Source organism: Pomacea canaliculata, linkage group LG4 (assembly GCF_003073045.1).
Source record: "Pomacea canaliculata isolate SZHN2017 linkage group LG4, ASM307304v1, whole genome shotgun sequence".
Lineage (NCBI taxonomy): Eukaryota > Metazoa > Mollusca > Gastropoda > Architaenioglossa > Ampullariidae > Pomacea > Pomacea canaliculata.
Window position 1 is genome coordinate 31,939,579 of NC_037593.1, and position 16,743 is coordinate 31,956,321.

At 39.3% G+C, this 16,743-nt stretch overlaps 2 protein-coding genes across 4 annotated transcripts; one reads left to right on the top strand and one right to left on the bottom strand.

The window, feature by feature from the left end:
- Window positions 1–3,020: 3,020 nt before the first annotated feature.
- Window positions 3,021–9,111, bottom strand: LOC112562235 (zinc finger protein 436-like). 3 transcript variants are annotated; one of them, XM_025235349.1, is made up of 4 exons: window positions 9,024–9,111; window positions 8,387–8,579; window positions 6,837–8,025; window positions 3,021–5,903 (listed from the first exon to the last, which is right to left on the bottom strand). In XM_025235349.1, exons 3-4 carry the CDS (start codon window positions 7,785–7,787, stop codon window positions 4,887–4,889), a joined length of 1,968 nt encoding a protein of 655 aa, XP_025091134.1. In that variant the 5' UTR covers window positions 7,788–8,025; window positions 8,387–8,579; window positions 9,024–9,111; the 3' UTR covers window positions 3,021–4,886. The 3 variants fall into 3 exon arrangements, with proteins under 3 accessions (XP_025091134.1, XP_025091132.1, XP_025091133.1); XM_025235347.1 differs by having other exon boundaries at window positions 8,329–8,579; XM_025235348.1 differs by having other exon boundaries at window positions 8,293–8,579.
- A 3,138-nt stretch (window positions 9,112–12,249) lies between these two features.
- LOC112562236 (beta-1,3-galactosyltransferase 5-like) lies at window positions 12,250–13,968 on the top strand. Its single transcript, XM_025235350.1, has 2 exons — window positions 12,250–12,516; window positions 12,851–13,968. Exons 1-2 carry the CDS (start codon window positions 12,513–12,515, stop codon window positions 13,897–13,899), a joined length of 1,053 nt encoding a protein of 350 aa, XP_025091135.1. The 5' UTR covers window positions 12,250–12,512; the 3' UTR covers window positions 13,900–13,968.
- Window positions 13,969–16,743: the final 2,775 nt, after the last annotated feature.

Genomic DNA, 16,743 nt, shown 5'->3' on the forward strand with positions numbered 1-16,743 from the left:
GTTACAGCCTTTAAATATAGAAGACAAATTTGCCGCACACTGGAAATATTAAGCATATATCATTACACAATTGATTTATGAACTATGATTACATAAAAGATGAAAATATAGCAAGACAGATTCTAAAACCACTATTCTCTTGTGAAGTAAATTTGAAGCAGTCTAGGCTAAACAAATGTTCAGATGTGTTCTTAAGCTCCTGCAATAGCTGGAAAATAAAATACAATTTTGACAAGTCCAATGCTTCTTTATTTTCTCTCTATGTTTGCAAATATCATAATTTTTCATACCTTCGAGTTCCATTCCTCTGAATAACCAAAACGCCATCAGTCTAAAAAGATAAATTATGATGTTTAAACTTTACAAGGTAACGATTTCACTTCTGCATAGATAAGAGTCATTCATTTTTTTTCTCTGATGTGTCTCCCATATTAGGGGTTGGGACAGAATAAAAATCATAGCAATTAAAAATATATTATTATTTCTAACTTAAAAGATTTTTAGCATGACTGTTGCTTTAATAATAATTAAGCTTTTTAAAACAAACATCAAGTAAACATTTCATGATTTCTTCCCATCAAATCAAGACTAGGTAAACTGAATGCCTAATTTAAGTATGCAGAGCACTGTAATTTTATCATAAAAATTACCGAACATATTATATGCATATAGTATGCACTGAAATATGAATGTGATAACATATAGTAAAACTAATGTCCATTTGTACAGCACTGATGGGCATAACAACACACTACCTGTATCTATTCCAGCATCTCCACTTCACTAATTCTTTGAAGTGTTCAAGAAAGCTGGACGGGTGAGGAAATGTGTATGCCCCTTTTGACCTTTCTAAAATCATAAACTGGTTCTCCTGAATACTGAAATAAAGTCGGCTTTCAAATATCCTTGCACCTTTATTTCTGATTTTTATACCCATCACACATTGCTGTTTCACACAGTGAAACTAAATCACACATTTGAGCTAATGTGGCTCTGCCACCACACCACCATTAATAAAATGCCCTGAACACATGAACAATGAAACACTGATATTTTCAGTTTGCCAAGTACTAATAAAGCAATCTTTTTCTGTTTTCCTGCAATAAGAATTTTACTTCTTAGTCACACACTGAAAAAATGTCTTCTGTAAAACTATGTACATTGTCTCACTTCTTGTAAAATTGTTAAAAAAGGAACCTTAAGAATTTTTAAGCATGAACAGTATGCACTGAACAGATATGTATCCATAATTATTTGCTATGGTGCATAAATCTGTCAATGCACCCAATGGCCAGGGTTGATGACTGAGATGAAATGCAGTCCATTCATTCTCAGTTATCATGCACAGTGTGTATCACAGAGGATTAATCAGATGCACCACCTTAAACATCACCAGCAGAATGCAATATTTCTGATGTAAAATAGATAATACACAAACAGCTCACTCTCCGCTATAAATCAGCAATTATTATTAACTCCACACACCAGGTCACTTTCATCAGAAAAAAATTAAATGCTCTTTGGAGAAATGCTCACTAATAGCCATCATCAGTGCTACTTTCAACTTTTAAAAGTGGAGAGATAAAAGTTGTGGGAATTAAAGAAAGAAGGCACAATTATCATCATAAATCTTTTTTTTTTTTTTTTTTGTTCCATACACATGCTTTTTATAATGACAAGCCTATAAATATAGGGTACACTTGCGAGAATTGAATGACTTGTCCCATGATAAAATGTCTGCAATAAAGTGCATGGAGGCACATTTGACAAACAAAACTTCAATCAGCTTACATCTCTCAATATTATAGAGGTCAATTTGAATCATATCTGTCATTTACAATGAAGTACAACACTGTGATGGGGACCAGCAAGAGGTGTAACAGTTGAATAGAAAAATCTCAAGTCATATATGCGCGCACACACACACACACTACCTTAACTTGTTGCTAAAGTCTTCAGTAATCTTTTTTCAATGCTCAATCCTGAGTGTCAACACAACAGGCATGTGGATTATAGTAAAGAAAACTTAGGATGAACTATGGTCTTTTTAGTAGTCTTTTGTGGGGGCTGGAAAGGGGTGGAGATAAAAACTAGACACCAGCCTTAGATCCCCATATACTGAGACTTGGAGGCATAAAATGGCATACCTCGCTATATAACAGAAATATAATTCTCTATATATAAGTACGTTTAAGCAATCTTTGCTAAAATCACTTTTCAGGAAAAAACTAAAATCAACCATTTAAGTCATGAAAAAGAAATGTCAACTCTCCTGATGGATAATGAAATACAGCCTCAGGCTAAAAGATGGTAATAAGAATGTAATGAAGCACAGATACATTTAAGATAAACATGTCAACCTACGTTATGGGTAAGAAATTAGATAACTGTAAGTCGACCGATGGGTAAGAAATAATCAGCCAAGTGAAAGACCAAAGCAAAAGGTTCATGTTTTTATATTCTTGATATCCATAGATATTTGCAAAATATATCTATTCTTGTGTTTGTGTTCTTAGTATATGTGATCTGTTTTGAATGTTTTCTTAAACTTCTTGCATCTAAACAACCGGCATGTTGCAGCCTGTGCATGGAGAGGACTCTAAAGGAAGCAAATGAAGCTGGGCATTCAGAGCACTTGTCACTGTGTGCACCAAGGTCACTGGAATTAGCAAATGACTTGCCACAGAGTTTTGTGAAAGGGCGGCCACCAGAGTACACTCTCATTAAGGTGACCAGACGTTTCGGGGGCGAAAGCGGGACACGTGCCGATGATGGTGTCGCCACCGTCAAAAAACGCCGAAAAAAGTGATTTTTAATGACAATCGGGACATTTGATTGACTTGCCAGAAAGCCAGAAAGCGGGACATTGGGCGTCCCGCCCGATGAGCAGGCGGGACACGAGGTCAAAAGCGGGACTGTCCCGCCTAAAGAGGGACGTCTGGTCACCTTACTCTCATGTGAATAGTGAGAGAGCTTTTCCAAGGAAATATCTTACCACATGTGCTGCACAGACCCTTGTGCATCAACTTTTGCTCTTTGTATGATTGGACTGTTTTATTTGTTTTCTCACATTCCTTGAATCTAAATGACCGGCTGTCTGTGAGCTGCGACCTGTGCACAATGAAGGCACTTTAGACAACGAAAGACGCTGGGCATTCAGAACATTTGTGAGGTTTGAATGTGTGCCTTTATGTTGCTGGAATTTGACAATGACTTGCCACAGTCCTTGCAGCTGAATGAATTCTCACCAGCATATTTCCATCATATACACTGAAGAGGACAAGATAAATGAGACAGATTTCTTACTTCTTGTTGTCTGATGCCATCTTGCTCCAATATTAGTCCCCAGAGTTTGGACTTGGCATTTATGGTAATTTTGCCACACTCTTTATTTTAGCTTCAGTTTCATTCAGTCCTATCCTTTTTTAAAAAAATGGTTGTCTGACCCAACAGGCTGAAACTAACAGTAATGCAAAATGATAAAAGTCAAGAACTTTGCTACAATAGACTGCTGCTGCATAACTGTGAACACTTAGTCAACTTTCTGCCATGAAATTTAGAACAAGAAGATGGAAAGTTATCTAATTATTATCATTCATTTGAGTTAGTGGGTTTCAAACCAGTGTGGGAAATGCTTAACATCAGTTTTAAAGTCCTGCACCAAGTGCTCAAATATAAGTCAGGTCTGACATCTTTTGTAAGTGTATAGACATCCTGACTCCAATAATGAATCCTTCAGTAAAGTTGTGTAAGAATCCTTCATGGTCACATCTCAAAATAAACATGACCTCTATAGCAAACCACAAATCTCTAGTAGTCGAAATTTCTTGGAATATGGTAATATCAAAATATGTTGCTTTTATGTGAAATAAAATGCAGGTACCCCAGCACAAGTACAGGTGGTTAACTACCTTTTGTTTGTAATGTAACATCACTAATAAAAGCAATGACAACGTCATGATACTTGGTCACTTCATGTTGTCTGCTTGCACACCAAATGCAGGGGAAAAGGGTTTGCTAACTGATCACTACAAAAAATATTCCTGAGAAATCATTGGTAAATTATGGGCTAATACCAAGGATGAATGAAGGATACATGCCATAAACTACAATAAGAAAGAGACAAAGAGAATCTTTGCTCACAATTACCTGATTAATCTTTTTTTTAACGTTTGAAAAACCCAAAGTTATTTTTCCTGAACACTCCCCATGATGATGTGAGTAAATGCATAAAAGGAGCACTGTATTATCACCACAAAAGTTATAACTCAAAGTTAAAATACTAAAGCTATAACCCAAGGGATAAGCCCTCCTCCACCACTCTTCTTGGTGTGTGAGATGACATACAAAAGGAAGCAGAGCATACTACTAAAGGGATAATAGCATTTCTACCTAGAATATGGGAAACTTTTGCTATGGTATAAACATAAAGGGATGTAGAACACAAGGCATACCTCTGCTATCATATTAAAGGAATTTAGTACATCTAAGTGTGCACAACACTGAGATATAGCACAACCTTTTTTCTTACAAATCTAACCCACATCTTGCTGTCTTCTGACAATGTTAAGGAAATGCTCAGATCGATAAGAAACTGTCTACAAGGAGGACCATGATTACATAAAGCAGACAATCTTAACAGATCAAAAAACAAAGTTTTCCAAAACAGAAGAAAAAGCAAGAGCAACCTTTCCAATATACTGCTATTGTAATTCAGAAGTTCATGTGTTCTCTCCATAATTCAGATGCACACCTGACTACAAGTACAGGTTGCAGGCACTTAAAAGACTTATAAACAAGAGACAACCCTGTGAAACTGAATGCAGAGAAAACCCGAGAGCCTAATCACAAGGTTAGATTCCTATCCTCATTGAGTGATGGCAGTGTCAGTGTCGGTTTACCTTTGGAATGAGGTGGCCATGAACATTTCGTTTATGTCGCAGAAGATACTCCGATCTGGGAAAGGATTTGTCACATTCCTTGCAGGCAAATGGTCTCTCACCTGTATGTTTTCGAACATGAACTGTCAGGTGTGCTGATTGGGTAAAGGTGGCGCCACACTCAGTGCAAAAGAAAGGACGGTAACCAGTGTGCACTCTCATGTGAATAGTGAGAGAGCTTTTTTGAGAGAAGTTCTTACCACACATGCTGCACTGATACTCCTTCAGACCCTTGTGCATCAGCTTGTGCCGTTTGTACGTGTTAGCAGTTGTAAATGTTTTTTCACATTCCTCACATCTAAATGGCCGGCTGTCTGTGTGTCGCCATCTGTGTACAGTGAGAGCACTTGAGGTGGCGAATGAAGCCAGGCATTCAGAGCACTTGTAAGGTTTCTCTCCTGTGTGAGTGCGAATGTGTGCACTCAGGTTGCTGGAATTTGAGAATGACTTGCCACAGTCCTTGCAGATGAATGGTCGCTCACCAGTATGTTTGCGCATATGGTGCTTGAGGTAACCAGGCCGGTGAAAAGAAGCCCCGCACTCTTTGCACTTATGGTCTCTCTGCACCGAATGCAGCCGTCGGTGTACAGTGAGGGTGTAGGCCTGAGTGAACACCTTGTCACAGTCAGGACAGTTGTAGACTTTGTTCCCAGTGTGCACGCGCATGTGGCGAAGCATGTGCTGAAGACGTGAGAAAAGCTCACCACAGTCCATGCAGCGAAAGTGCTTCAACGACCCATCCTCCCTGTGAACCTCCTCATGCTGCAGAAGTTTGCTGCCATCAGAAAACACCTGGCTGCAGAACATGCAGGCATACAAGCCCTTAAACTGATGCTGGGCCTTCAAGTGCTCCATGCACTCTGCAGGAGTCTGAAAGGATATCCCACACACTCCACAAACATTCATGTCTGCACCAGCTTTATCCAAGCTGTTGTTGGTTTCAGATTCTGAGCCATCACTTTCCTAAAGAACAAACAGACAAGATTAAATGGGAGGAAATACAGAATTCAAATAAACTTACAAATTCTTCTTGCTACCTTGATTCTTACAAAGACTTAATAAGAGCTGTGTTTTTACTTTAGAAGAACACAAAATGCCAGCTTTTTAACTGAGAATCTTTTTACCTTTGGTTTTCAACACAATGGGTTATGATATAACTGACAATGCAGCATAAGCCAACTTATATATATATATGAAGACTTAATAAAGTCAGTCTTTCTTCTTTGAGACCTTTGCATTAGTAGGAGGTGTATGTGAAAGTAACAGACTGCAGCACTATAAGCTAAGCTAGGTGAAAAAGCTTGTTTGAACTAAGAGATATTCTGGTATGTTGTCAGCTAAAAACAGACTTTTCAGTGGATTCTATCACAATTGTTAGGGTTGATATTATTAAATTTAAGCGATTTTAAAAAATACAATGCTATCCCTTTAAAATAAAAAAAGCGTAGAAATGATCTGCATGAACAGGATTACCATGACTGAAGCACCACTGCCCTTTCTTAGGTAGCTAATAACTCAATCACAGATAGATTATAGTATTATCACATCTTAGCATAACTTCTAGATTCTAAGGAAGAATAATACTGTTTTATGTCATTATCATTCTAACACAAATGCTAGGCAACAGCTAAGGGTAATGACATAAAGAAAATATATGATCCATAACTCCACGTATCTCTGAGGGAAATGTGATCAGCCACAAAGTTGGCTGGTAAGGTAATAAGTTAAGACTGTGTTTGCAAATAAAAAATAATCACAAATAATAAATCAGTCATGATTACACAATCTGTCAGGCTGTTGCTCATGCACAAGCACATACAAATAGGAAAAGCCTGAAAAAGAAAGTGACACCACGCAAGTATTTCAAATAAAATTAATCTGACACCAGTAATATACCTCTATGACAGGATCAGCAGGAAGTTGACCAAAACGAACAGGAAGTGACAAGTCCTCCTCTTTCCATTTCTTGCTTTTCGATGACTTGTCTTTTTCATATTCTTCGTCACTTTCTTCACTAGATGGCACATAGTCCTCGGATCTGTCCTGGTCAACTTCCTCTAAAATCTCATCTGCCAAATCGATTTCTAGTTCAAAATCGCCTTCTGTGTGATTGCATCCATCCATTCTATCATCGTTAGACTGATTTGGTTCTGTTTTAATGATCACATTTTCATCCTTTGTGGTAAGGTCATAGTTATCTGTTCCTCTATCATCATGAGGGTCAGTCAGTACTGCTGTGCTGTTTTCTAAATCTGACTGAGCAACAAAAACTGGCTCTGTTTTGATGTTTGATACATTGAATGGATATTCTATATCAGGCTCCTTTTTCACAGTTACAAAACTTGCTTTAAAATTACCATGTTCTTCAGTTTCAGCCTTATATCCAAAAATATCTGCATGAATATCAGCATCAGGCTCCATATTCACCTGTACTATTGTTGCATTTTCTATATCAAATGCACAAGAAAACTCTGATTTTACACCGAAATCAGGTGAAGGTGCTAACTGTGATGTTTCTCCATTGCATTCAATTGGCTGCACCATCGTTGACACTCCATAACCCTCGTCCCATGCAGGTTCGGACTTTACTACCACATTGTTATGCTCCACAAACTTATTTTCTGATTTTATACCTACATAATCTGATGCACCATTAAAGCAATCATGCACTGATTCAGATTTTCTGGTTGCAGATGTGGATGCACTGTCTAAATTTATCCTCAGTTCAAATGTTTTTTCTTTTGATCTTTTTCTCTTAGTCTTTTTCTGTGATGGTTTTACACCTGTTACCGATTCCCTTTGGATAGTTATCTTTGTGCTGGATAACGATTTCACTTTAAATTCCATGATTACATTTAACTGACTCACTTGCTCATTGGATTTATGCTTTAATCCTCTTACTATGAGATCTTAATCCTTGGTCTTCCAGTTAGAAATGTTTTTTTAAAAATTAAGACAAAGGAGATGACTAGTTTGCAATAACATGCTGCAAGTGGTATCTATATTTACACCACAGTATGCACTCTTTCAATCTCAAAGTTATCATGTCAAAAAAAAATGATAACTTTTGTTTCATCCTGACAATCTGGAACAAAATAACAGCTGCAGTTTAAACAGGTTAAAAACAACATCCTCAATACATGACTGTGTTTTAATAAATGCACCCACTTAACAAAAGATTTTCCATTCATTTTCATTATTATGACTTTAACTAATAATCCCAATAATGTGCATACAATAATATGATGAATGCCCTGTCTTACACTTACAACACATTATTGAAAAGAAATATCAGTTTACTGAATTGAATGATTTTTAAAATATGCTTTCACCCCCAACCCTACAAACTAACCATTTCAAAAATGTTTCTCCTGATTAATATCCGTACCCTTCTGATCACAAATCTATGCAATCCGTCACCGTATCAGTCTTGATCCCTTGCTTACTTTCCACACATGCAGGAATCGTAGGTTACATTCCGGATTTGATTCATCTCAGATTTTGATTTTTCATGATCATTTGCCGCAATTATTAACTTAATTTTTGAGTTCTTGTTCTTCCTCAGGAAAGCATATTAGCATGAATATGTAGATCTCTGCTTTTGATCCCCTCATTGACTTTCTGCTGTAGACTTGAAAGCTAAAACAGAAAAAAGGTTTCTTGTTCTAAGTGTTACAACTCTCTCTCTCTCTCTCACACATTCTCTTTCTCCCAATGCATGCACGTGTTGCGTTTTGCTGACCCAAACCATGGTGTGTCGCTACAAACTGAGAGTGATGAAACTTCTCTGATGTGGTTTCTAATGTAAATCGTGCAGTGATGCTCTGTATCACCATCAGTTTCTACAAAGTATACCTTAATATATGTTACTGGTGTATTAATACAAACAAGCGAAATAAAAGGAATCAAAGACAAACTGCTTAATCTTATCTACACCTCAGACCCTCCTCCTCTAAGAGTGGTTTGAAGGCGAATTGTTTATCTCAAGGTAAAAAAGAAGACATAGATGCCTAATTATAAGTCTAAGATAATGCAAGCCCTTCTCGTGAAATTTTATTAGTAAGATCCACAACATCTTATTACCTCTGATAAGGACCAAAGACAGAGTGAAGCTTGAGGGCTTAAAAAAAAACTATTGTCGCCATTTTGGTCAATTACTGAGGAAGTTGACAAATTACAGTTCAAGAGAAATGAAGACTGGTGCAGTTTGAGAACATGGAAATATGTCGTCAAATACCATGTGGGCAGCGGGAAGGATCATGAAAGTTGCTCGGATAATAATGATAATAAACTTCTTGTATTTATTACGTTCTTCACCTATTATGTGATGAGGTCGCATTTGTCGTCGATTTTTCTATATGTGCTGCTGTGTAGCAGTTTCACTAGTCTTGTGTTGTCATTTCTATAAGTGCAAGAAGTCATGGGTGTAGAACGTTACGATCCATGTTAGGACTCGAACTACTGGACTGCTGGCAGATGATTTTCCAGTTAACTACTAAAACTTGGCACGAGACTACAAAGCTTCCGGTTTGGTCACATTCTTTGTTTAGGCTCGCCGAGGCTAACGGCGGATCACATCGCAAGAGACTAAGCGTTGGTCTTGGCAGACAGACAGCAGGCCACCTATAGATCGACGTACATGGTTAAGACACCCGGCATTGTACTTGCATGCAAATTGTACTCTCTGCTCTATTTTCAGCCAATCCATTTGTTGAACCTTCTTGAACAAGGACTGCTGGGTGATCTGGTGTGCAGTTCCAGCCATCTTTGATGATCCAAATCCACCAGCATCGCTAATTGTACAGCAAAGACTGCCACGTCACGAAATGATAATTATTTCAACAACATAAGCAAGTCTCGGCGAGCAATCGACAGATTACTGCTTCAAACAAATCTTAATTGGCTCTCAAAATATTTAAACTTTTGTCTGAACGACCTATAGCAATGACTACGACAATTCCTTATTATAAGGAAGAAAGTGCTTTTTTTTTTTCCATTTAGCCCGCCTCGCCCTTTACAAAGAAAGAAAAAACGAAGTAATCAAGTACGATTTGAGATTAATTAATAGTTAACATAAAAAAGTATTAAAGGAGAGTGGAAGGTGAATATATATAAAAGTGTTGGTAAAGAAAAACAGATATTTACACGGTTTCCTCGATGGCTGGATCGAGTTGGACGGTATCTCTAGAGGCCTCATCATTTAATTTTCTTGAATGGATTTAGGTAGATGGCGTCGAATGCAGTTCATGGAGTTCAATTGCTTAAAGATGGAGGGGGAGGTTGGTCCACAGCACACTCTCTGAGTTTTTAGACTAGATTTCAAAAGGTCTATTCTAGGAATGGGAATAGTGAGTTTTGGAAAAGTTCTACAGTTATTGGAGAAAAATGGCAGAAAGAGTCTTGGCGATAGTTTACCTGTCAGTATTTTGTACATGAAAATGCATTTATTAAATTGAAGTCTGTTTCTAAGAGGAAGTACGCCCAGAGTGAGGAAGTCATTTGGGTCTATTTTCGGTTATAGCAGAACGGCTTTGATTGCTCGACTGTGAAAAAACTTAATTGCTATATAAAATCAAAGGTTTCCTAAGGAAGCTCCACTAGCGGAGTCCCAGAGGGTGGAAGCGTAGTCAATGGTTGACTGAATGTGAGTAGTATAGAAGAGTTTTCTTGTGTGAGGGTCTAGGAAATGTTTAATTCTTGACAGCTGGTATAGACTTTCAGCATGAATGAGAGCTGCTCGCCACTCGGGCTCTTTCGATATACCTGCCCGCGGAAGAAAAAAAAAAAAGACTTACACCGAAACATTTGACACTTGCACAGTGGCATCTTTCCACGCAAATGTATAAACCACCTCCTGACTGTTTGTTTATTGTTGTTACTCTCGCAGACTCTGCTGACATAGCTATTGTCATCTTTCGCTCAACCGGAAGCTGTTCTCTCAATAGGCCTCGTTCTATGAGTTAATTGGAAAAAAAGTCGTCTGGGAGTCATCAAGGGGATACAGATTTATGCTCAGATGAAAGAGGTAGCACAGCTCGAGATCGTCAACTTACCCATAGATGGCATAGATAACAGCTAGCAAGAAGAACAACAGGCACACAGACACGAAACTGAAGAATTTTTTTATTGAGCAACACCGAATTTTTTTGTTGTTGCGAAGAACAAATTTTGTTGTGCAACAGCTTCGTTGGATATTTGTCAACTTGCAGCCGTGATTTTTTTTTTCTTTTTTGCATTTATAAGACTTTCCGCCAGCTGTTATTACGGAGTCAATGATGCTGCAACAAGCAACTTTTTCGCTACTGTACTCCAAGCCTGGCCACGAAGTCTGAGCAGTTGTTTAGCTCGTCAGGTGAGGTCTGTATGTCTTCACTGACTTGCATAATAGCAAAGATGGAATGTTGGGATGTAAAGGGTCATTAAATGTCGATCACATGCTATTGAATTTGCCTATGGTACAAAATTATTTTTCGTATCGCTTGCAACCACAATACTATTTCTTTTATACAATGTAAGCCACAATACTTTTCCTTTCGACATTGTAAGCATTTATCTGTCAGCACACTAACTTTTCCTGCCGCTGCGACAATTTATAATTGTATCTCCACTTTGAGCTTTTCAGCTCATCACTTTACATTCATATGTCTCGATAAAGACAACCCTGAGTGAATAAATATATCAACATTGTCCAGACAGTCATACAAGATCTTGACATTATTGCTATATGGATAAACCAGAAAAGAATGAATATATTAGCTGAATGTTTTAAGAAGAAAATAAAATAGGTCCCTTTTAGGACCAGTATCCAGAGTTGGCTAGGAGAACTAGACTTCAAACAAATGTACTCAAATTATAGAATATTCAAAAATACCTTTTCACTAGAACCTTATTTAAAAGTATTGTCTCCACATTATTCACACTCTTTAATAGCATTTAGGACATTGAACAACTACTATTCAGTGAATATATTGATAATTCTTAGAGGGTGACAGATCAATAAACAATCTTGAGTAATAGCCGCCCCTTGAGCTTCTGGTTTAATTAACCATCTGAGAGTTCACTGATCATATACTTAATATTTGGCGCAAATGCCTAATTGTGATCGAGTTGCATGCAAATGAGTTCACGTTTGCTGCATGTGCACGCATGAGAACATGTCAAATCGTCAATACCGTCTCACGTATTGTTATGAAATTCATCGATACATATCGATCTTTTTTGCTTGTTGACCTCGCCATGCCAGCTGTGTCCGCGCTGAGCTGTTACTTCGCTCCTTTTCTTTTGAAACTTAGTCCACACGCTTCACCTATCAAGTCGCGGATCCAAGTTTTGGAAGTTTGAAAGAGCAAAAAAACATTAGAGTGGTCCTCTCATCACAGCTTGATGAGCACTAGTCATTCCTGAGCTTCCATCGCATTGTTAAAAAGGAAGGATTGAAAAAGGATTTCCTCCGTGGCTTGGAATCCGCTCTAAAGACGACGACGACGACGACGACGACGACGACGACGACGACGACGACGACGACGACGACAAAGATAGCTTGGAGCCAAAGGTATCACTTGCTGCGTCAGAATGCGTAAGTTGACGTATTCCATCTCAAATGAAACATTTTCAAAGGATCGTGACTTTTAAAGTTTTTATTTACAGTAGTAATGAGAATAGAATTTAAAAATATCAGATTGATAGCTTCGTACACGTTTGTGGTTTAACTATTGACAGTCGTACAGTCGTGCAGGTATAAGTTCAAGTGAATGCATGTATGGAGACATATGGAAATGTGTGTGTGTGTGTGCGATTTTGCTCGAACGACTGATTGTACGCGCGCTTGACTGTGTGTGCATACGTGAGTGTGTGCATGCGCACAATAACCAACCGCAACTTATCGCTTTGTCTGTAATATAATATTGCAGGTTATTATTTCTGCGTCAGAGAGAAGAAGTGCCCCGTAAGGAAGGTCCTTCATCAGAAGATCTGTTGCTGCGCAGTTCTAGCAGGCTTTACGTTTTACTTGCTTTGCTCATCCAGGCGCATACCACGTGACACGTACCACACCGTGGAAGACCACGAGGACTTCTTCGTCGATTGGCTGCACTCCGTCTACTTCCGGCCTCGCCCCGATGAGGACTATGGAAACGTTCCCAGTCGCTTCCTTCTGGAACCTGCCTCGCGCTGCACCAACATGACCTTTATGATCATTCTTATCGAATCACTTCCCTCGGAGGCCCCTCGCAGACGTCTCGTGCGGTCCACGTGGGGTCAGGCGGCCATCACCAGGATGTGGCATGCCCACCGCATTCACGAGGAGCTCCAGCTTTTCTTCATCCTGGGTAGGCCCCAAAACGAAACTGAACTTCAGGCAGTCCAAGACGAAGCAGGTCGTCACGATGACATCGTGATGGTCGATATGGAGGACGTGTACAGGAACCTCACTAGCAAGACCCTGGCCGGGCTGCTATGGACTAGCCTCAACTGCCCAGGCGCCAGGTATGTGGTGAAGGCTGACCAGGACACCTTCGTTCACGTTCCGCGCCTGATGACGCTGCTTCGCGGAAACGAGGCCGTGTTCAAAGAGAGTCTTCTGGGCGAAGTCATGCACAGCCCGTTGGTGAAACGGTTGGGAAAATATGGCCTCTCCTTCAAAGAATATCTTCTTCCCTGGTACGCGTCCTACGCCAACGGACCTTTGTACGTACTGGACAACGCCGTGGTGGATAACTTGGTACGCACTGCCAGACATCTGCCTTACCTCCCCTTCGAAGACGTATTTGTGGGGTCCGTGTGCAGAGTTTTGGGTATTCGCCGGGTGAGGGTGCAGCCATTCCTGGTGAGTGAGAAAAACAACGACACGTTTTGCTGGTTCACTGACATCGCCAGTCTGGACATAGGAGTGACTGCGCTTTCGTCCGAACAGATACAGAATATATGGAATGTTCTAGGGAGAGGAGGATCCTTATGCTGACTTTGGTTTAAATGTAATGAGTTAATGCTTGAAGTCAGAGTAAACCTTCCTTTATCCCACGTGTAGCTTTTTTAATTGTTTCATATGTGTAAAAGAAAATTATGACTTATTTTAAAAGTAAATTTTTATTAATGGTGCGGGGTTTTTGTTTTTACCTTTAGCGGTATTATTTTTTTTATATATTTACCAGTCGTCCTCTTACAAAGTTTTTCACTCTCTCTCTCTCTCACACAAACGCATGGGACTCACACTTTATTTATTCAAGATAATAGCAAACTCTTTCCAAAAAGAACACGATTGACTTTGGCTGCCCAGTTGGTATGTAATCGCTGCCTGGCCAAAGAAATTTCACGAGACAATCACAAATAACGAACCCCACTACGTGATGTGAACGAACGCCGTCTACCGGCCAACGACGCACGTGACCATAGGGGTGAGACAACCAGATGGTACAATCATCACAGCGAAACGATGGGAGGATGTTATAAACATATAAATACATTAAATCAGAATACTACTTGTCACTCTCGCATGGTAAATGTTTCTACTCACTAATACTCTAACTGCAAGTCTGCATCAACATCCGATAATAAGACTAATAAGAAACATCATGATGTTCAAGGTATTAACTCAATAATTATAGGATTCCACTTATTAACACGAAAATATAGGTACACTACAGAGCTTGAATTAAAATGAAGACACAAAAGTAGTATTACAAAACATTACACAATTACAATACCGCCCTCAAAGTGTTCTGGAGTGCAATCAAACCTTAGAAAGCCTTAGTATAGCTATTTCGTTAAAGTATAAAAACACTCCCCCTTTCCCTATCGCAGGTGGGGATGAGCAGTTTAAAGATGTTGAGTTCGAGTCCATATTAACTCTGTTTTTCTTGCTCGTTCCTCTGGTACTAGTAAGTAACAGACATCAGAAGCCCTGGTCTCTCATTGAAGCGGATCACATCAATCAGCGTTTTACTCAACCATAACTTTTCAGTCAGATCACAATACAGGTATAATATAGCGACACCTGGTGAGTGCAGTGACATCGGCTTGCTCCTCACGACACCTGGCGAGCTTACCATCGACCTAATTAACCCACGAAAGGTGACCGTTGGCGAAGGTTTTGATATATTCTGACAAGAGATATGATGGGCTTGTACAGTCCGTACTTTGGAAGAAATACCTGATGGTGTTACCTGTCCAGCAGTACCATTCGTTCTGTCGTTCGATCCTTGCTTCAAATGCGTCTAGCGGTTGTTTTTTTTTTTTTTTTTCATTTACAGGTTTCTTGGCTTTTCAAACGGTATGACTGTATATTATTTGATGATGATTGACAACGCTTTTTCATTATTATGGAATTAGTACATCACAGCTTGTCAATAAATATAGTCACAAAAATAATCACTCATCCTCTCAAAACAGCCGGGAGGGTGGGTCAGTAGCTAAAGCACCTGTCACAGCCAGAATCCGGCGTCGTTGGTTCGTATTTTGGCTCCGACATATCTTTTTTCTGAACGTGATGCCTGTTTACAGGACTGACAGTCAGTGGGTGTTTATTCCGGGACTCTGGTTTCCTTCTCCATCCTCTCTCTTTGTGGTGTGCGTGTGTGAAAGAGGGAGAGAGGGAACGAGTGAGAGTAGTGATGATTTCAATAGCATTGAAAAGATTTGTAAGACGCATTTGATGCCTGCTGATAAGTGTGTGTTCGTGCGATTTCATGTATGTAAGCATCTTGTCTGCCTGTTTTGGTGGGATAAGGCGTTCTTTAACAAAACAACCATTATTAAATTAGAACAACAAATCATAATTTTCGCCATCATGAAACCAAGTACGGAAAAATTGCAGGACTGAACCTCAGAGTCCTTTGCCAGCTGATTGTCATCACAGTTTAATACAGTTATATTGTAATCAAAAGTAGGTCTACTTACAGTAGGTTAGAGGCACGGGGAGGCTTTATAACTATCAGAGGATGGCATAGGAGTATGAAAGGGTTGCCAGGCTCGACATTAGAGACTGCAAAAACTCCTATCTCTGATATGAACAACCCCGAGTTGCTTATAAACAGCAAGTGAAAGTTTCGAGTGACATCACTCAGAAAATCGAAGCTACCGTGGATCTGACTTGTCGCATTAAGGATGTTTTCAACAGGTTTTGCATGAGAAAACTGAAGTCCACCCACGTGACCCAGCAACCACCGATCGAGTCGATCGTCAGCAACACGTAACTGTTGATTGAATGCACAGGTGAGTGTTCTCAACAATGTAAACTAGTATTTAAAAACATTATCGAACTATACAAGGCAGATTTTTGAAACATGATTGAATGCACTTAAGTGTTTTTGTCACTTGAGTTCTGTTAGGGGACATTTCATTCCAGTAATTAATGCTTCTAATTGCGATCTGTCTGAGACACCCACAGTTCCTAGGGTTGTTTATATCACAACATCCGACTCATTTTGCGTTTTAATTATCTAAAACATCAGTCTCTCTTTAGTCATTAAAGTCAGTGAAGAGAACTCACTTATGTAAGGTAACCTTACTTTAGTCAGCTAGCTCTCCTCAAAGTCGAGATAACCCTGGTAAACAGTTCTTTCTTGTCAGACCAGATTAATTCCCTTTGACACTCCGTTTTACTTTTCTTCTTTGACCAGCTTTTCCTCAGGTCGTGGCGTTGGCATGATCTTTTATGCCACACATATTGTCAGTACTGCTTCCAATTTGGTCCTTTGCACGTGGACCTCTTGAGTTTTTCTTCTTTGACCAGCTTTTGCTCAGGTCGTGGTGTTGACATGATCTTTTGCTGCCTCGAACAGGTCCTGATGGAATATTTCTTTTCCTG

Excerpts from the sequence above, each read along its gene's own strand:
- LOC112562235 (XM_025235349.1), bottom strand. The coding sequence starts at position 7,787 with ATGGAATTTAAAGTGAAATCGTTATCCAGCACAAAGATAACTATCCAA. Across the intron at positions 5,904-6,836 it reads CTGCTGATCCTGTCATAGAG|GAAAGTGATGGCTCAGAATC; the intron begins GTATATTACTGG and ends TTTGTTCTTTAG.